This window comes from Moschus berezovskii, chromosome 11, assembly GCF_049115385.1.
Source record: "Moschus berezovskii isolate FMDL1 chromosome 11, NW_MosBer_1.0, whole genome shotgun sequence".
Lineage (NCBI taxonomy): Eukaryota > Metazoa > Chordata > Mammalia > Artiodactyla > Moschidae > Moschus > Moschus berezovskii.
The window spans coordinates 59,273-80,424 of NC_142470.1; the positions used below are offsets into that span (position 1 = coordinate 59,273).

General features: G+C 53.9%; 1 protein-coding gene across 4 annotated transcripts in view; it reads right to left on the reverse strand.

The window, feature by feature from the left end:
- CACNA1B (calcium voltage-gated channel subunit alpha1 B) overlaps positions 1–21,152 on the reverse strand; it is a 214,767-nt gene that overhangs the window by 27,821 nt on the left and 165,794 nt on the right. For 2 of the 4 annotated variants that reach the window (XM_055400588.2, XM_088840959.1), the window contains exons 25-35: positions 20,534–20,630; positions 19,263–19,423; positions 17,918–18,055; positions 16,992–17,193; positions 16,618–16,782; positions 16,175–16,285; positions 15,746–15,829; positions 6,986–6,991; positions 3,465–3,581; positions 3,012–3,077; positions 1,781–1,872 (exon numbers count right to left, since the gene is read on the reverse strand). In XM_055400588.2, the coding sequence (XP_055256563.1) occupies positions 1,781–1,872; positions 3,012–3,077; positions 3,465–3,581; positions 6,986–6,991; positions 15,746–15,829; positions 16,175–16,285; positions 16,618–16,782; positions 16,992–17,193; positions 17,918–18,055; positions 19,263–19,423; positions 20,534–20,630 (1,239 nt within the window). The remainder of the gene's footprint in view (positions 1–1,780; positions 1,873–3,011; positions 3,078–3,464; positions 3,582–6,985; positions 6,992–15,745; positions 15,830–16,174; positions 16,286–16,617; positions 16,783–16,991; positions 17,194–17,917; positions 18,056–19,262; positions 19,424–20,533; positions 20,631–21,152) is intronic. The other 2 variants (XM_088840958.1, XM_088840957.1) reach the window with 1 other exon arrangement.

Here is a 21,152-nt window from a genome sequence, read left to right on the forward strand (position 1 = left end):
CTCTGGCATTAGATTTTCGAGCTGATCCTAAGTGGGAAAGCACGTGTTACAGGAGAGAAATCACAGCACCGAGGTCAGCAACATGGCGAGCTCCCTCCGTGGCCTCTGATCTCCTCCCCAGTGTGGCCACCGAGTCCCCCTGGACTCAGGACACGGTGACCCCACCCTTCCCAGTGCTCAGGTCAGACACGGGGTCACCCTTGCCTCCTCTCTCCATATCTTGATCTGCCTTCAAAAACAGCCAGGCTCTTCCTACACCTACCTCCCTGGGCTGAGCAACAACCACTTCTGAGCTGCAGCAGCAGCTCCTTAACCGGATGCTCCCCTGCCAGTAGCCCAGCAGATCAGATCAAAGACCTCCCCAGTGACCCCTACATGACTGCCCAGAGCTCTGTGGATCTGCAGCTGCCCTCTCCCTGACCTCATCCCCCACCACGGTCCCCACTCACTCCCCTGCAGCCACCCCAGCCTCTACTGATTCTACATCAAGAACCCTCGACCCTGAGCAGCTACTACAGAAGCCCACCGGTGTGGCCTTTCCCTCCTGTGCTTGAAGCCAGCACAGGGGCCAGATGCGCATCAGACTTGTGGGTGGCCCAGCGTGCCGCTGTGTGGTCCTGGGCAGTAGCTGGGTCCACTCCCCACTGACAACGGCCGGTTCAGCCTGTGCCAGGCCTGAATGATGAGGGTGCCCATGTGATGAGGGAGGAACAGAGATCTTTGAGATCAAAGGTTTAAAAATCACGGCTGGCTTCATATCTTTTGTGACACAAAGCAGGATATTAATAAACAAAGAAATAAACTGGATATAAGAGCTGAAGTCCAGAGAACTGACACTACCTGGGGAAGCCTGAGGATGCTGTTTATCTGATGCAAAAGTGAGTCAAAAACTCTCTCCAGGAAGCTCAGTGCAGCAGGCCTGGGCTGAGCTCACCCTCCAAAAATGAGCTCCCACATCCCCCAAATGCATCTGCACAGGGTCAGCTGAGCTGGGTGTCCCCAAAAGTGGACACAGCAGGGAAACCTCGGGAAGGGGCCCAAGGTGGGGTCTGCTGTTTATTTATTAATTAAATATTAATTTATTACGAGGCCCCTCATCATAAATTACTAGAGAGAGCACATTTCCCCCCCGCCCCCCCCGAGGATCACAGTGAATGAGTGCCTTCTGACATCAGGGTGGTGGACAGCCCCAGTCCACATGTGTCCATGCCTGAGAGCAATGGCTGGGGAGCCATCCCCCATGCACCTTTGCAGGGAGGCCTCTGAGCTGACACAAGTCTGTGCTCCTCAAGGCCCTGCCCTGGTACTCCCCTTGACTGCACCCCAGAGCCGTGGGGACTGCAGCTCCTGTGAGCAACAGCGGCAGATGGAGCTGCCCTCGGACCCACATGTCTGGCCAGTTTGGTTCCTTGGGTCACTGAGCGGGTACACCCTGTTGATAGCAGCTCCCCACTGCCCGCTTTTCCTGATCCCAGAGATGCCCGAAATCACTAAGGCAAGCTAATGGGAAGCTTGGGGCTGGCACACCAAGAAAGGCTCTTTCGACACCTCTCCTTCAAGACCTCGCTGGGCAGCAGAGACAAGGCAGGCGAGCCAGCCCGGCCCAGGGGTCTCAGGCGCTTCCCTTCAGGCCCAGGAGCCACTAAGGAAGAACAAGCAGAAAGGAGAAGCTGGAAAGGTCCACCACAGAGAAGCCAGTACGGCGAGGAGTGGAGGGCTGGGTCCATCTTGAATGAAGGGGTCCCTGAGCCTGGACCCACCTCCGCCTCCCACAACACACCTGAAGAGCAGCATCAAGGCCTGGAGAAATGTCCGAAAGTTATTGTGACGGTTGATGCTGGTGTCGTCATCTAGAGCAATGTTTCCAAACACCTGAAACGGAGCAGAAGGCAGACAGCACTGCAGACCAGTGCCGCTGGGCCTGCAGGAGCCGTGGCCAGGCGGGAGGCTGTGGGTGTGCATGTGGGGACCACACAGGCCAGGACCGCCCTCGCCCGGAGACCCCGACCAGTGCTGCCACTGCTGCTGCTGGGCTGGCGGGTCAGGGTGTCTGGCTCCAGTGGCATCTGTGCATTTATTTCCAGGGAAGAGAAAACCTCTGGAAAGCCTAACATGTCACTGTCCCACAGCCCAGTTTGCGCAGGCTCTGGCTCCGAACCTGTCCAGGATCAGATAGCATAACCAGTAAAAAGTGGGGCCCAGAGCTAAGTTTAGGTGGGCTCTGCTAGACAAAAGGAGGGAATCATTTAAAAATTCACTCTCTCATCAATGACCCCAAAACAGTAATTATACTGATATTCTGATAGATCACTTGAATGTTTTTTTAAATATTTTTGTGCAAACGTCACAATGGGCTCTCTACCCACTTTAATTTCTTTCTTTCAGGGTTAGAAATGCAAATAAATCCCTCACTCTAAGTAGCTTAAAATCTAGAATCCAGCTGAAAATTTATGAATTATCATATATCCATCAAAACCAAAGATCACTGGGCTATGTTTTTGTATGTCCATAGACCAAAGCAAGAAAAACATGTATTTGTTTTAAATAACATCAGATCTCAGTAAATTTCAAGCAAGAGAAATTTCAATCCCTGAAAATAGAGTTTAAAAATCAGTTTTCAGCTAAGCTTTAAGACACTGTCTCCTCACACCAGAAATTAACATTTGAGACCACCTCCCATCCCTACATCCTTCAGACGTGCTCCTAGGCTAAAGGCACGACCAGCGGCTGCGGCGCAGGCCACCTGGGCCATGCGGATGTGCTCAAACACTCCACACTGTGCGGGCCCAGCACCCAAGCAATCGTGCCCACCGGTGCCCTGACACAGACCAGCAGGATTCCACACAAGAGCAGGGCCGCGCACCTGCCCACAAAGGCTGGCAATGCCTGGCCTCAGCTACAGAACAGTCTTTCTACGAAGTACGTTCGTGAAGTGCTTAGACTGGCACCTGGCTCACAGAACTGCCAAGTGCCAACCAGTCCCCGTTGTCATGCGATGGCCCTGCACCCACCTGCATGCCGATGATGGCGTAGATGAAGAACAGCATGGCGATGAGCAGGCACACGTAGGGCAGGGCCTGCAGAGGCACAGGGAGGGCGGCTCAGCGCCACAGGAGCCACCCGCCCCCTTGCCTGCACCACGTCTGCACAGCAGACGCCGGCTGGCTCTCTGGGCCGCACCAGCCGTGGCTGACTACAGACCCAGCCCCACTGACCACCAAGCCCCTTCACCAAGTGCCCATCATCTTCATTTACAAACCAAGTCATAAAAGCCACCTCAGCCCTTTGTGAGCATAAACAAGATACTCTCTGTAAAACTGAAAGTGTCCTTACAAGCTATCACAGGAACAACAGGGGCCATGGGAGGGGTGTGCCCACCCTGATCTTCCCAAGGAGAGCGCTTGGGCGGTGGGGCAGAAGCTCCCCTGCTGGTACAGGCCCCACCTGGCCACGCCCAGCCTCACCTTGAAGGACTGGACGAAGGTCCAGAGCAGGATGCGGATCGTGTAGCCTTGGCGGAGCAGCTTGATGAGTCGGGCAGCACGGAAGAGGCGGAGGAAGCTGAGGTTGATAAAGTTGTTCTGCAGGGAAAAGAGGTTGTGCTCTGACCTTCAGAAACCAGCCTCCCACAGGCACAGGGAGGCTGCTCCCCACCCACCTCCCCGAGTCACTGTGTCCTGAAGAAAAGCAGGTGAAGAGAGAGACTGGAACAAAAAGTCACTGCTTCACAGTCTAAGCAGCGATCAGCCACCAGAAAATCTCCCAAAAGTAAAGCCTGTCATTGCAAACAGCTTCTCATGCAGCAAGTCAGAAACACTCCCTCCACAGGGAAGGACAGAGAAGCCTTGTGAAGCAGCTCCCTGCTGCCGGGCGGAACGGGAGGCCACCCGCGGCCAGGCCTCCAACACTGACCGCCTCTCGCAGGACATGGCTGAGCAGCCCAGGGACTGGGCGGGGCTGCCTCTCCTCAGACTCGGTGGCCATGCCCTCGTCTCCCACACGCCAGCAAGGCCCTGCCACCGGGGCCCAGCAGAGGGGCAGACACCTCCTCTAGGGCCAGGCAGCGGCCTCCTGGCAGGAGCTGTAGGTGGTGGCAGCCCTGCTGCTGCCACCCGAGAAGCTCCCTCCATAGCCCCCAGACTGGTCTCTGCTCCAGAGAACCCAAGATGTCTCACAGCATGCCCTCATCCAGAGGGTCTGAAGTCAAGCCCAGAGCAAACTGATAATCTCTAGACTCCACAGATGACCCAGGAGTAATGCTTCCACCCTGGCCCCAGGGCACCTGAATCCCTGGCACATCCCTTTCAGGGGACCCGGCTCTGGGCAGTGTCCCTGAGTAGAAAGGGGTGCTCACGGGCACAGGGGGCTTCCTGCCCTGCCTGCTTAGAGACCAGGTGCCCTCTTCTGCCCACCCACAAGCAGCCTGAGAGCAGCTTCCTCACACTTTGCTGTTTTAAAATATGCAAGCAGCTCAGGCTAGACACATTGTGTTGCCAGATTCAGTGGTCAGACACAGAGAAGAGAGAGCAGGTGTTGAAGGAGGCGGCAGCGGCGGCGAGCGCGTGCGGGAGGTGGCAGGGCCTGGGAGGAGCAGGGTCCCCACTCCAGGGCTGCCCGTCTGATCTTGGCTGGGACGAGGCGTCCGTCGGGGGACAGGCCTCACTCCACCCCTTGCTTGCCTCATTTCAGGGGCTGGCTTCTTTACTTCCCACCCGGGACTCTGGACTGTCTGCTGGTGAGGGACATAAGCTACCCTGGGGTGGGGGGGGGCGTTGCTAAGTTTTAGACAATGCCACAGGGGGACAGGGCAGTTCGCAGGCACAGAAGGGCTGACTGTGGTCCAGATCAGCAAGAAGGCAGAGTGGACCTCGGGACGTGATCCTGGAGGGTGTTCTCATTTGCCTGCAGCTCCCTCACTAGCTCGTGCTGGGGAAAGAGACCCTCAGGGAAGACAGGGTAGATAAGATACATCCACACTCTCTGAGTCCCCCAGGCCCCAGGGGGACTGTTTATGGCGTCAGGGAGCCCTTTGCACAAGACAATGAAGCACAGCAAGCGCAAGGGGCTGCCTCCTCGGGCTTCTTCACTTTGAAACCACCTGTGCATGTGGATCTGCAGGGGCCAGGACAAAAGCAATTTGCTCAGGCAGCTGGCACAGACGATTTCCTGAGGATACAGGAGGAAATAGTCTTCTGGGCAATAAAGAAGGGGTGGGTACAAGAGCAGACGGAGGAAGGTGCTGTCCGTTCAAGTCCCTGGACACAGAGCTCAGCCACGTAACACTTCCCATTGACACCCAGGCCCCACCCATCCTCCCAGACTTCCTCCTCGGGGCTCCAGTGGGCATCGAGGAGAGGGTGGGGGTGCCAACAGACAGACAGCCCTAGAGAGTCATGAAGGACGATGGTGAGGCAGCTACAGATGCCACAAGCAGTGTGATGACCTGAGCGCATCATGGCTGCACCCAGGGCATGAGCCGCCAGACACCACCATGCGGGCTGCATGCTGGACAGTGGGGGCAGCAAGCACGTGGCGGCCTCCCCGCGGCTGAGCACGGGGACCCCTGGCCTCAGACAATCCCCTGGAGGTGGACACAGCCTCCCATCCCCCAGAGTCCACGGTTTCTGCTGTACAGACACACCTGCTTTCAAGTCAGGTTCCCTCGTCACCCCTGCCTCTGAGTCGGAAAGGTCAACGCTGCACCCTCCACGCGGCAGCTGCTTCATGCTGAGGGGACACCGGTCCCCAGCTGCACTGAGTGCCCTTCCTCATCCCCGTGACGGCGGTGCTAACGCCATGCCTGGGGTGTGGAATCACCGAGGAGCGGGGCCTACAGCGCGCCCAGCACTGCGATGGGGGCCACAAAGGCGAGTGGACCCCAGGCCAAGGCCCTCCTCTCCTGTGTCCAAGCCCATCACTGCGTCTGGGCAGACTCGCGGCAGAACGAGGGGCTCCCTCTCAGACTGTGCGCACGTGCCAGGGGCCCCACACGTGCCGGGGAGGAGGTGCAGCCACACGGGGAACAAGCTGCTCTCCTACTAAGCTTCATTCTCAAGGGGACAGATGGTGGGGGAGACAGGAGAGACAGCCCGAGGGGCCTGTTCGGGGGCGGCAGGAAGGGCTGAGCGGAGGCCCGACGACACCAGCGGGGCCTGTGCTAAAGATGCAGTCTGGTACTTCTGTGGCTTGAACGTCTTTTTCTCAAAACTGAAGCTTTTCTGCTCTGATTGTGAAACACTTTACCACATTCACTTTCTGTTCAGGAATCTGACATATTTGCTCTTTGCATGAACTTCCAGCCGAGGCCTCGGCTCAGTCTGCTCCAGCATCCCCACTCTCCCTCAGATTTTCCTGAGACCCGGAGGGAGGCCCTGTCCACACCACTTGCATGGCTCCACACAAGCTCCTGACCAGGTCACATGGGAATCCACAGTGCTGGATGGAGGCCCAGCTCTCTGCTGCCTCCTGGGGCAAAGGCCCTCTTCCTACCCAGTCAGGACAATCCCCCAAGGCTCGTGCCCCCCAGCCAGGCCTCCACGGAAAGTCTGTCCAGGAAGGACCCGACAGGAGACTTCGTCAAAGGTGGACCCAAGCCCACTTGGTCTGCTGGCCAACAGAGGCAGAGCAGAAGGGAGATGACTATGCAGCAGAAACCGTGGACTTTATGGGGAGCAGGTCCAACCTCACATCCAGCAACCCCCCCAGTTCTGACCCAGTCTCGACACTTACCTGCCTCTCACTCAGAAGCCCCCATCTCCTCTCTTGGCCCAAGGCCAGTTCCTGTGATCAAGTGGTCCCTGAGGGCCCTCAGAAGGCCCTGCTGGACCCAGGAGCCAGGGAGAGCGCACTAGAGGCCAGAGGGGACAGGTGCAGCCGGGCTCTGAGCACAGCAGGGCGGCGGGGAGGGTGACGGGCAGCAGAGGCCAAGGGGAGCGGAGCAAGCAACACAAAGAGCCTCAAGAACCGGATAAGTCGTGAAACCAACCGTCTCCTGTATGTGATGTTTTCATGGATGGACATTTGCGTGTTATTTACAAATTGGGATGTTTGAGCAGCAGGCGCGCAACATACAGACGGAGATATGGTTTTCGCATTGCATGTTGGTTGGGTGGCGTGAGTCAGCAGGCAGGTTAAGGCAAATCAAGAACAAAGACAGAAAACAAAAGAGAAAATGAGTCATCAACACAAGCAAAACTCAAACTCTGAGTACTTCCCTGGAGATTTTTAGGACTTTGGTAAACTGCATGTTTTGCTTAAAATGAATCAAAACGCATTTTTGAAATCTGTAGGTTACGCAGACAGAGGCGTTATTTGCATTTCTGTTTGTAATGCAAATCCAAAGATGACTCACAGACACTTATTTTTTTATTCCAGGCAAAGAAATCAATGTCAGTTTCATGCTTGTTTGGAGCACTTTCTCCATGTGACCCTGGTTATTAAGACTGTTGCTGTATGTGACTTTTAAGTTGGGAGTGGGAACTGACACTCATATGTTTGCCTCAGGAAAAAAAAAGTGCGTCCACAAAGTAACAAATGAAGTGACTACAAATGGAGAAAGAAAAGCAACATGGAAACCCACAGGGTGACTTGCTTTCATCTTTCCTCCTCCAGGCAGGACAGCAAGAAGACTGCCCTTGGAGATCATTAGCAGCTGGGCAGCTAAGTTTGAGACCAAGCGGATTCTGAAGCCTCCCACCAGACCTGCTGGGTGTGCACGATTGAGGGAGGCAGCCGTGGAGGGTCTCAAACATCTGCAAGCTGCCTCTCAAGTGTCCAGCAGCTGAGGGGCATCTCTCTGGAGAGGCATCCCTGGGAGACAGCACGTCTGTGACATAAGCCACCTGAGTCACCACCCACTGCTGACGAGGCACACACGTGCCCAAACCCCGGGACTGTGAGCTTGCAGTTGGAAGCCCAGTGTGTGGATCCTTTTTTCCAGGGGAATAAAAATTCCTGTGTCCAGGGAAGCAGAGCACCTGTCAAAAACCACACAGGGGAACCATTTCTGAGTGGGAAGGCCACAGTGAATGGGTAGCACCCAGAACGTACTGCAAGGCCAACGGCTGGTGCAGCAAACAACCTTGTTTTTTTTTTGTTAAAATGGCAGCTTTCCACTTTCAGCCTGGATTATTCAGACCATTAACTTCTCAAAACCATGAAACATCTCATGTAAACAAAAGAATATGTGTAATTATATACACACACATATATTTTAAATAAAGGTAATAAATCACCCGTATATTCATCATCCAGCTTAAAAAACAGAATGTCACCATTACTCTGAAAGCCCTTCCTGTCTGTCTTCCCCAGATGTAGTTGTGCTTGGTCGCTCAATCATGTCTGACTCTTCGCGACCCCCATGGATGGTAACCCACCAGGCTCCTCTGTCCCTGGGGATTCTCCAGGCAGGAACAGTGGAGTAGGTTGCCATGCCCTCCTCCACCAGATGTAGTAACTACACTTAATTATTGTTAATAATTGCTTTCCTTCACTGTTTTAGCTCAAACTCTTAAAAGGTGCTATACTTGTCTTTTCTTAACTCTGTGATGGGATCAGGCTGTATGGAGCCCTCTTGGGCTCAGGCAAACTTGTGCTCTGACTCTGAGCAAACACTGATTTGAGAGGCATCCTCTTGATGAGGATGTCATTCACTGTGTCAACAAACCACTTCTGCTGCTACTGCTGCTGCAGACACTGCCATGAACATCAGAGTAAAAAAAGTCTCCAGGCTCATCTGCTCAGGCACCCTGCACACCTGTACCTCAGAGGCTGTAGCTACAGACACGCCCGACCTTCCCAGACACCCAGCAGCAGTGTCCACATCCTCACCCACTGGTGGCAACATCAGGATTTCTGTTTGACAAACCAGCAGGTGTGATATGGCATCTCGGTGCCATTTCACTCTGTATTTCTTTGATTACAAATAAGGTTGAGCATCTTTCCGTGGCCATTTATGTCTTCTATTCTGTAAGATGCCCAACCATGCCTTTGGCTCACAGAAGAGCCTTGCACACTCTGGACACTAACCTCCACTGGAGTCTGGAAGGCCTCTGCCCTCCAGCCCTGGTCACTACGTGTTGGCCTCACACTTTTTGCTCCCGTGGATCTCATACCATCTCATCTTACAGGCTCACAATTCTCAGCCTTACATTATTGGCCTGAGTCTCCTCTGGCTGCCCATGGATGACTCCAGGGAGGGCAGCTGGACTGAAATCTAACGTAGATAAAGTGCAGCCAGACCGTCCTCAGAAAACCTGTTCCTCACAATTTTCTCCCTTTTCAATGAAAGACCAACCACTTCTCCAAGCGCTCAAATAAAAATCCTGATGCCATCCTTGCTTCATCTCTCACACTCCCATCTGATTCACCGACAGCTCTACCTTGAAATTACACCCAGACCTTGACCATGTCTCACTGCACCCCAGCTCCCCAGCTCCAATCCTGGCTCACGGCAGTAATGCTGGGCCACGTGTGCATCTTCTGTGGCCCAGTATCCAGTTGTCAGAGCTTGTATCTTTGCTCCTGAAAGCTTTCCCAGGCCAGGACACAAGGCCTACAGCCTAACGTCCATGAACGGTGAGTTGTTATTCAATCACTAAGTCATATCCAACTCTTTGCCACCCCATGGACAGCACCCTGCCAGGCTCCTCTGTCCATGGGACTTTCCAGGCAAGAATACTAGAGTTGGTTGCCATTTTCTTCTCCAGAGAATCTTCCTGGGATTGAACCCGGGTCTCCTTCATTGGCAGGTAGATTCTTTACCACTGAGCCACCAGGGAAGCCCAATAAAGGGTGATTCTTTGGCCCTCTCTACCTGTGGCAGACAACACCTGGTGGGGATGCCCAGGGATATAACTGCAGCTGACCTGCCAGCACCTTCCACAAGCTGCCCACCTTCCTTCCCACTCGCTTCCAGATAACAACTTGAACCACCATCCTTGTCTCAGGTCTGTTTCTAGGACAAACCAGCTAAAACAGCCTCTGCTTGCACCTGCACACGCTTCTCGACAGAGCCACCAGGGCTGTGGTCTGAAAAGCCAGATCGTGTCACTCCTCCTCACAAAACCCTCCAAGTCCTCCCATCTCACTCAAAAGAAAAACCAAGCTCTACTGACTGCAAAGCTTCCCTGTGCAGCCACCATGCCCACCCCCTCAGCCCTGAGGGGGCCTCTGCTGCCCCCAGCTCTGAGCGGCTCCGCTTCCTCATGAGCCCAGCTCCCTACCTGGAGCCACGCCTCAGTGACACACAAAGCACTCAGCCCTCACGCCCTCTGCTTTGTTCCCCGGTCACTAACCCTGTGTGTCCCGCCCACTAGGATGGAACAGGATTTTCATCTTCTGTGGCAGCATTTAGGACAGTGCTGAGCACATAACAGGCACTGCACAAATATCTTGACACACGTGAAGGAGTGTGATGCAACCACCCTTTCCCTGGTCACGGACTGGCATTCCTCCTTTCGATAAACAGACACTTTATTTTATACAATTTTTTCCAGTTATGGCTGGTACTCTACATATATTTTGCTTAACAAATCATCCCTATCTCAAGGTCCTAAAGATAATCTCTTGTGTTTTCTTCTAAGAGTTTTAAAGTTTTGTCTCTTACACTTAAGTTTTTTCATCCATTCGCCGTATTTCTGTGAATGGTATGAACCAAGATCCAATTTCTCTTTTCCCTGTGTTGTTCATCAGTTAACGCCCACAGCGAGTCACACACTAAGTTTCCAAATACAAGTGAGTCTGTGTCCAGGCTCTTGAGCTACTCCTGTGCCAACACCACACTGTTTTAATTGCTACAACTTTCCAGGGTGTCTCCTCACTGTAAGGAGCAGCCTCCCCACCACAGCCCACCAGGAGCACCTTCCTCTCAAGTATCTTGGCCATTTGTGAGCCTTTCTCTTTCTTATAAATGTTAAAAAAAAAAACTTTCTAAATTGCATAAAAAGAGACAAACAAAAAGAAAAGCAAAATAACTGGCATTTTTATTGAAATTGCATTGAATCTATAGATCAACTGGGGAAATTTTTCATCTCTATGACATTGACACTACTTATTAACATGACGTATAACTCCATCTATTCAAGTCTTCTTTAATATCTGTCAATAAAGTTTAATAATTTTGCACAAAGAGATCTTGCACACATACCTTGTTAGGTTTACAGTCAGGAGTGCTGATGTTGTAATGAAATACAATATACTCTCTTGAGTAATCTCACATTTAATTAGTTTTATATTATCCTAGATTTCATCCACAGATGACATGTCATCTTTGACTAATGGCAGTTTACTTAGTCCTCTTCTGAAACTTAAATATTTATTTTTCTGTCTTATTCATTCGGCAAGTATTTATGAATACCTGCAAACTGTCAGGCACTATTTCAAGCACTGGAGCCAGCAATGAGCAAAACAGACAAAAATCTGTTCTTATGAAGCTGACACACAACTTACTGAACTGTTGACACATTGTTCAATGTTGGAAACAAGTAGTGGTTACAGACATCATTGTCCTTTTCTGATTTTAAAGGGAATTCTGTCCAAATTTCACCACTGTAGATATTTGCATAGGACTTTTTGTTAACTTCATCAAGTTAACACATGCTAGTAATTTTCATTATGAATAAAATCTGAATTTTACTGAGCATCTTTTCTGCATCCATGACAGGCTTATTAAGTGTCCTTCGACCTGTTCATGTAAATTACGGTGACAGACTTTCTGTTGTGGAATCCGGTGTTCCTGGGACAAACCCGATTTCACTTTTTCCTGGACACTGTGGGATCTGGCTTGCTGTTTTGAATTCTGCATCTGTGTTAATGAGTGAGTGTGGATTATGATCTTCCTTACACTCTTTTTAAAATTTTTGATGTCGAGCTTCAAGGCTTTACACCGAGTTAGCGTTCCTATCAGAGGGATGACAGCACCACAGCCGCACTGAATCCTCATGAAGGAGGCACACGAATGACTGGATTACAAGAGTTACAGGAATGAGAGCTGCTCACTTCCCAGAAACTACAGCTCATAGAAAGCCAACAAAGGCACGAGACACAGGCCATTCACTTACGAACGTGTGAACCTCAGAAAGTCCACGTTATTCCTGCAGCACGCTGAAAGTGCCTCAGAATTCACACAATACTAATCTTCTTTTGGTTCTGGTTAAATTATATATACCAGTTTATAACAAACGGTAAACGCTAACTCAGTGTAAAGCCCCAAAGGTCTGTTACTTATTTTTATTTTAGATTGTACTATATTTCATTTAGTGTTGTGTTTGTTTCAGGTGTATAGCAAAGTGATACAGTCATATATATATATATATATATATATATATATGTATATATGTATATATGAATTAACAAAAGCAGTTCCCATCTTTTGATGGGGTGCTCATGGTTTATGACATAAATGGCATTATTTTGAGAGAGGGATAACTTAGGTATGGCATTGGGTTTTTCTTCTTTTTGCAGCTTCAGGCAGTTGTAAAATAACTTAATGTAGCTTTTTACAACTATGTATTCTACAGTATTTTTTCATGTGGTGAAATTTTAACTGTTAATGTTTTTGGCATTGTGCTTTGTACCATTTATTAAATAAAAATTAAAAAAAAAAGATTCAAGGCTACATTGTATGATGTAGCCTCATACAACTAGTTAGGAAATGTTCCCTCTTCTATTCTCTAGAACATATTTAGGATTGAAATGGTCTTTCCCCATGCTTTAGGTGGAAATCTAGTGTACAAGACTGTTATCATCCAGTGGTGTGAGCTATGCCCAAATGTGGACCTCGAGGTTGGACCTCACGCCTCCTACTCTTCTTGGAAGACTTCTGGGGGTTCTGGAGACAGCATGCACAACTAAGGAAAGACTGCTGCGTCCCATTTATCGGGTGACTCAAGACTCCCAGGTTTCAGAGCAAGAGAAGGCTCTCCAGCAGGTCCACACTGCAGTGTCAGGAGCCTGCCACTCGGGCCACAAGCCCCAACAGGCCCCATGGTGCTAGGAATATCTGTGGTAGATAAACACCTGTGTGGGGCCCTTGAAGCCCCCACACGAAAGTCAATATAGTCACCTAGGCCCCTGGAGCAAAGATTCACGTCATCTGCAGGGATGTCATGCCGGCCTACAAGGTCCTACAGAGACTGTCTGACCGTGAGACGCCGTATCTGTGGCACCAAAGCCGCCCTCATGAGTCACGTGCTGCAGGCCCAGCAACAGCCCAGGCACAAAGGACACACCACAGCTGGGGCCGCACGGGGGCAAGTCTAGAGGCCACGGCCACGCGACGGGAAGGCCCAGCCCAGCCTCCCGCCTCTGTCACCCCAGTCTCTCCTCAGGCCACCCTTTCCCAGCACATCGTGGGATGGTCACTAAAACTGGGCAGTAAAACTCAAAATCTAGTTATGGAGGGACTGGCTTGATAAACTAGTACAGCTGCCATCAGGGCCCCAGGCAGGGCCACCCAAGAGACAGTGTGAGGCAGAGTTCTGAGCGGTGTGCCCAATCTACCATGGCACGTGTACATGTGTGTGCATGCGTGTGTGCACGCATGTGTGTATGTATGTAGGAAGAAGTTGTCTGTGATAAGGCAAGGACTCCGGCTTGCTCAGGCCTCTGGAGGGAACAAGGTTTGGGGCAGAGGCACAGGCTGGACCTGGGAATGGACACTATGTGTCACATGTCAACATCCACCCCGGCACCCACAGCTACAGAGGCGCTAAAACCCCATGCACCTTGGACGCGCTGGCCGACAGATGACAGCAGGCCTCCGTCACCAGCCCCCACTCACATGGCAGACCCACAAAGGCAGGGGCTGAGACAGCTGGGGGAAGGCTGTGCCTGGGCCCAACAGCCAGGCTCCTCCTTAGCAAAGCCAATACAGCCACGGCCACTACTGAACACCTGCCCGTTACAAGCAGAGGCCACCTCCAGGCCTCTAAGGGGAGCCACACCTGGTGCTGCCAGCGCCACTTTGTGAGAAACTTTCACCTGGAAACAGCAGTGACGGGTCTCAGCAGGGACCACTGACATATCAGGTCAGGCCCACCTTGGCTGACGCAGTAGCGTCAGATGCACCAGAACGAGATTCCACACGACACCCGCTTAGAGGAGAAAGGAGGGGCAACAGGGCGAGAGGCCCAGGACCTGCTGGCAAGTCAGCCTCCACAGCACTCAGGCGTCGGCCAGGTGAAATGCTGGGACAGCCTCTTGCAGGCACAGAAAGGACACTGGGGTGGTGGGGCTGTCCTTCAAGATGAACTGATGGCCAACAGATATACTGGGTGCCCAACCCGAAAAAATGCATGGCTTTAGGAAACAAGGAGCCTAAGTAGAGGTGGCCCCTGTCACCCACAGGAGCCCAGTGGGACTTTGCGCCACCATCCCACAAACTCAAATGAGGCACATCTAGGAGTCCGGACTCAAACAGGTGGAGACAGCTTCCTCTGTGGGACCCAGAAGGCCATCGTGGCTCCTGTGACTCAGTGCTCTTCACAGCCAAGGTGCGAAGGGCAGGGAGAAGTCTGTCTGGAAATCAGAGGGCTCCTGGGGGCCTTTCTAGAAGTTTCTGGGACCAGTCTGAACTGTGCCTGCACCATCATGGCAGCCAGAGCCACCACAGGGCACAGCAAGCAAGGTCGTGGTGGTGCAGTATGAAGGCTGGCTCACTCGGTATGACCAGCGACCGAAGCAGCAGAGGGCTGGCCACAGCAAAGATCCCAAGATGACATGGATCCCGATGGCAACCGTAGGCGCCCTGTTCCTCCTCCCATCAACTCCCTTCTCCCTGAGGACACGACCAGCACCACCTGAAGCCAGAGATAGGACCCGACATGAAGTGTGGGCAGAGCCGGGTGGGGCCAGGGCTGCAAGCAGATGCCCCCGCCCTGCATGTGGCCCTTAGGCCCAGCAGCACAGGCCGCGGGAGCCTGCTTTACCTGCCTCAGGGCAATCGGGTACCTGGGAATCCACACCCCAGGCAAGCCTTTAGCCAAGGCCTGGTGCGCACACAACTCTACGGCTCTGAGCTGTGACCCACCCTGTCTCCAGAGCCGCTGGGGGACGATCCAGCTCCCCTGACATGGAGCTGGAGCCTCGGCCCCTCTGGTTCTTCTCTCCCCACCCACCTCCCCAAAGCTCTCCCCACAGTTCAGCCTTGGAACACGTCCTAAAAAATAACTCTTACAAGAACTCTCACCTCTGTGTCTGTCCTAGGGAATTCAACTTAAGAACCATAGATACAGATGTTTTTGCCTTTGATTCTATCCATCTGTTGTGCTTAAAGAGCACCGCTTTATGACTCAGATTCTCTCATGCTCTGGCCCTCAGTTTTCAGATATAATCCATGTATCTTAGTAAGAACGAGAATCTTCAGCACGCGTGCGCATGCACACACACACATATGTAAAACAAACCTGATATTTTAAAATACTCCAAATCCTTATTGGCTTCAGTTGCATCCTTTTGGAGCCGGCTGTCAGGTGCATCCGTATTAGACACATAGGAAATTACAAGACCCTCATCTTCCTGGTCACTGACACTCCCAGGTGACTCTCAGGCCATCAGCCTGGAAGACCTTCTGGGAACCAATTTCTTACCCAAGATAAAGCATTTGCCTACAGGACACCCAGCCCACAAACTCGCCTCTGGGGAGGAGCTTCATGGGGAAGCATCCTCTGAGGAGGAGCTAACCCCCAGGCCTGGAGGCACAGTGGGGAGACCACTCAGGGCCTGCAGGGGCAGGAGAGCTACTCACCGCAATCTCTGTTACTAAAATATCAGTAATACTTCCCAACACAGTGACAAAGTCAAAGACATTCCAGGCGTCTCTGAAATAGTTCTGGAGAGAAAGAAGGGCAGTTAGTGCGGGGCTGGTGGGGGTGGGGAGGCTCTGCAGACAAGCTGCAGGAGGTGGCCTCTGGTCAAGAAGGTAGCAGAGGATATATGGGCTCCCTCGTGGGCAGGTGGGCAGAGCACAAGGCCACACATCCCCTCCCCTCCAGGAGCAAGGTGGGGGCAGAGGAGGGGCAGAACCCACAGTCGCTTCCCTGGGGCCCCTTCAGGGTCATATGTGCCCTGGGGGTTCAGGGAATCCCAGCTCCAAACAATGAGCACCCAAAGGTCCCCCACAGAGGGGTGGCCAGAACACAGACACCAAAAGGCCAGGAGGGGCTAAGGCATATACCAGCACTCCAAAGGCGATGATCTTGAGCACACACTCCATGGAGAACATGGACGTGAACACAATGTTCAGACACTTCAACATCAGCTCATACTCGTAGGGCGCGTCGTAGAACTGCCCAAGAAAGAGGTGCTGTTGGCCATGGACTCAGCTGCCCCGACATATCCCACGGGGCTCATGAAGACCTCCTGTCAGAGCACAGCGGGCAGACATACCTGCCGCGCTGGGACACCCCTCCCTGCTCCCCCTGCATCTTCCAGAACCTTCTTACGATCTCAGCCCACGGACAACCAGGGAATCAGGGTTGCATAGGCAACCCAAGCTGACCAGCACTCAGCGTGGTATCACTGATGCTCATGCCCCAGGAGAAGTGGGCTCTCCACCCGGCTGGAGTCGAGTCCCCAGGTCTATGGGCAGCCGAAGTCCACCGTGCAGGCCTCACGCACCTTCATCATCAGTACCACTGTGTTGAGGGCTATCATGGCCATGATGAAATACTCAAAGGGTGGTGAGACCACGAATGTCCACGTCTTGTACTGGAACGACTGCTTGTTCTGGGGCATGTACCGCGTCAGGGGTTTGGCGCTAATGGCGAAGTCGATACAAGCCCTCTGTGAGGGAGAAAGGAGAAGTGAGAACTTGGACCCCTTGGAGCCCTTACACACCCCCTCCCCCAGCCACACACAGAGCCCCGACGACAGAAGGCCTTCTCCAGGCAGCCCTCCCCACCCCATGCTGGCCAGTGGTCCCCACGCAGAAGGGAGGCCCAAGGCCCCTGACCACAGTGCCCACCGGGAGTTGCCTGGAGATGGAGAGGTACCTCGTTCTTCTCCAAGCTGCACTCGGACATGACCTTGTCCCCCTGCTCCTGGAAGGTGATGATAATCAAGGCCACAAAGATGTTCACAAAGAAGAAGGGGAAGACCACGAAGTAGACCACGTAGAAAATGGACAGCTCCATGCGGTACCCGGGGCTGGGGCCCTGCTCCTCGTAGGTGGCATCCACGGAGTGTTTCAGCACCCTGGACCAAGAGCCAGCAGCAAACGTCAGGGGAGCCCAGGAGAGCACGGGCCCAGGAGAGGCGAGGCCCGCGCCACAGGAGGGCTTCTGGGGCCGGGCCAGGGGTGGCGCCATGCACAGCCAGGCCTGCTCCCCAGGAGAGCCGCGTCTCCCGGCAGCTGGCTGCCCCTCCCAAAAGCCTTGTACTCAGGGCTGCTGGGGAGCTCCAGGAGGAGGCCTTGGCTGCCTGAGGTCCTACCCCTACAAGGAGAAGCGGGAGAGGCCCAGCAGGCCTGTGCTGCCCGACTCTCTCCCATTTCACACCAGGTCACCCAGCCATACCCTGCTTCACCTGTTGTCAGGAAGCCCTGGGCTCAGCAGAGTCTCTACCTTCTGAGGGATGGTCCTCTCAGCCCTAAAGGAAGCCCCTGCCGTCCAGTGTGGCACTGAACACACGCATCCCTCAGGCTCCCCTTAACGAGGCCGGCGGCCCGCTCAGGGTGATGCCGCAGGGCTCCTCTTCCCTCCGGCGCCCTCCCACTGAGCGAGGGCTTTTAGGAGCTCATGATACTGTGCTCTGGGCTTACTCTCCTCCTCCGGGCTGCCCACTCCCAGAGAGGGGCCTCCCCTCACCAGTAAGCACAGAGCCCAGGGCGCCCCTGCCTGACAGGTGCAGAGTCTGAGCTCCCCACCCCAGCTGCCCTCCTCTCTCGCGTCAGCAGCTGTGAGCAGCCGGCAGCACTCACATGGGCCACCCTTCGCCCGTGGACACGGTGAACAGAGTCAGCAGGGCCCAGAGCACGTTGTCGTAGTGGAAGTCGTATTTCTTCCACTGCCGCGGCTGAGCTTCCACCTCCTCCTTCTCGTAGTCCAGATACTGGCCCCTGGGGGCAGGAGCAGAGACACAGGGTCTAAACAAAGCCCCGACTTTGGAAAAGGGCCGTCCATTCAGGGGACAAACACTGGCCTCTTCATCAGACGGTGCCGAGGCCACTGGGCATCTACAGGCGAGAGTACGAATCTCACCCCACGGGCACAAATTAACTCAAAATGGATCAAAGGCCTAAACGTAAGCAGTAACTCTATACGACTCTTAGAAGAAAATATAGGGGGCCACAGAAAAGCAGATAAACTGGACTTCGTCAAAATGGAAAATCATCAACACTCAAAATGGGACTAAAGACGGAAAACCATCCATCTGATAAGGGGCTTTCTATCGGCACTATACTAACAACTATTACAATCAGTTATAAAATGGATGAACATTTCAATTTAAAAAATGGGTAAAAGACCTGAATAGATATTTTTGCAAAGAAGACATACAAATTATCAATATGCACATGAAAAGAGGCTCTACATCATGAATCATCAAGGAAATGCAAATCAAACCACAATGAGATACCACTTTATCCCCCGTAAGATGGCTATAATTACACTTTTTAAAAGGAAAATAACAGTGCTGGCAAGCCCGTGAAGAAATCAGAACTCTCAGACACTGTTGGTGGGAAACAGTTTGGCAGCTCCTGAAACTGACAAAAAGAATCATCACGCAGCCCAACAACCCCACCTCCAGGCTTATCCTCGAGAGAAATGAGAGCACCTGCGCACAGAAAAAGTTGCACACATATTCAAAGCAACAGTAACCACAGCAGCCCAACGTGGGGACAACCCAAACATCCACCAACAGGTAAGCAGATCCATTCGGTGAGGTTTGACGATAGAAGGAATGACATCCAACTGTCGGGGAGGGAGACCACTTGGGCCACAGCAGCAGAGACCTTGACAGCAGCAGCCGCGGGAATCGGACACAGCGGACGACTCAGAACACACAATTCCCTTTCTGTGCAAAGTCCAGGACACCAGCCTCCCCGCCCCTCCCCGAGGGCACTTCTCCTGTCTGTTCAGCTGGGGCCCGAGGCCTCAGGGATGAGGAAGTGGCTTCAGCCCTGGGGCGGCCCCCTGACCTTAGGGCCCAGCCTGGATCTTGCGGGTTGACACAGCGTCCCGCAGAGGCCGCATTGAGCTCCCTGAGGTGTGCAGGCAGGAAGGGCCCAGGCATGGCGCTGGGGGCAACGGAGGGGCCCGGTTTACCTGCAGTCCCGCTCCAGCTCCTTGGACTCATCGGTGCAGTAGAAAAACTTCCCCTTGAAGAGCTGTACCGCGATGACAGCAAATATGAACATGAAGAGCATGTAGACGATCAGGATGTTGAGGACGTTCTTCAGGGAGTTCACCACACAGTCAAACACAGCCTGGGGAGGGGCAGGGCTGTGAGGCGCGGCACCAGCCCGGGGCCTGGAAGGGTCTGGACCAGGGTCCGGGGGGGTCCTCCTGGACCGGATGGGTGGGCAGGAGGTGCTAGATGAGGTGGTGTGGGCAGGGGGCCAACACCACGGAGAACCTGGGGCTGGGGCCAGCGTTAGGCCACTCAGCCAGGCCTCGGGCCAGCATGGAGGGAAGGCACAGGGCTAAGCTGAGGACAGTACTCAGCCTCTGCCCATCAGAGGCATTCGGGATGGGGTAGACAACCAGCAACGCTGAGGCCAGCTCGGGGCAGGACTTGGGGCACGTGTGTGAACCAGAGGGGACGCCCAGCTGTCCCCACTGCCCAGGCCGCCTGTTCTCCAGCGAACCTCTCCCTGCTGCCCTGGTCTGGCTGTTGCTGGCTGTGCACAGAGGGCCATCTGCAACCGGCTCTCAAGGCCCCACGGGGCGCACTCCACACACGGGCAGCTGCCTGGCAGCCCTGCCCCTGGTGCCTGTCACCCCTGAGCCGCCCCTTCAACATGGGCTCTAAGCAAACCATCCCCCAGAACCTCACATCACTTAGTGTCTCCACGGCCTGCAGGTCAAAGGTTCTCCTAACAGGTTACTGCACAGTCTTGGAGGATTAAGTGAATTTAAGTACAAGCTCAGCAACGATTAGACTGCAGCACAATTCTAAAGCCATATCCCCCAAGCCCTGCTCTCCCGGCACCTCCCTGAGACCCTGACCCCTGCGCTACAGCTGCTGCTGAGACACCTGGCCCCACGGGTGTCCCTGAGTGGAAGAAGAAGAGCCCCCAGGACGTGCAGGGAAGGAGCCCCTCGGAGACGGCCACAGAGCTGAGAGCCCTCCCAGGCACACAGCGCAGGGCCTCCCTCGTGGGGGCCTCCCCTCAACTCTGCTCGTCCCCACCCACACGGGAAGCGGCAGGGGGCCAGGCAAGATACATATGTGCACCCCGCAATGCACGCCTACATGTACGTGTGTGCACAGACATGCACACACACGTGAAGTCTACCTACACAGGTGTACACACATGTGTACACATGCATACACACAGCCCCCACCCCCTCCAGGCCCCACCCCAGACTCTCACTTTGAGCTTGGGCAGCCGCTTGATGGTCTTGAGTGGCCTCAGCACACGCAGGACCCTCAGGGACTTGATGGTGCTGATGTCTTTCCCTTTGGAGCCTCTAGAAGGGAGAAGCCACCCATGTAGACAGGGAGGGTGCACACCTGTGCCCAGAGGACTGGGGACAGGGTAGCCTTGGTCCTGCAGACACCTCAGGCCAGTGTATCTCCCCCAGCAGGCTGCCTGAGGGGACAAGGGCTGGGGCCAGGTCAGCGGCACCTGGTGTCCAGGGAGAGCTGAGCTTCTGGGTGGGAAGAGCTCATCCCCCCAGGTCCCACCATTCAGCACTCCCAAACCACCCCACACCAGAGTCCTCCAGACACCATGCCAAGACCCCAGTGGGAGTAAAGCTAGGTGGGCACCAGGACGGAGCCCCAGCCCAGGCAGCGCGTGCAAGTCTGTGAGCAGTGCAGACCCAGCCCATCACCACGGAGTCTTCCGGAAGGGCTAGCCTGCCTGACGCAGGGAGGGCGGGTTCACCACCAGGACTGAGGCTGATGTCAGGGAAGCGCCCAGTTGACTGTCATGCAAAGGCAACAGCAGCAGGACCTATCAAGGCTGTGGTACAAGTGGGTGAAGTCCC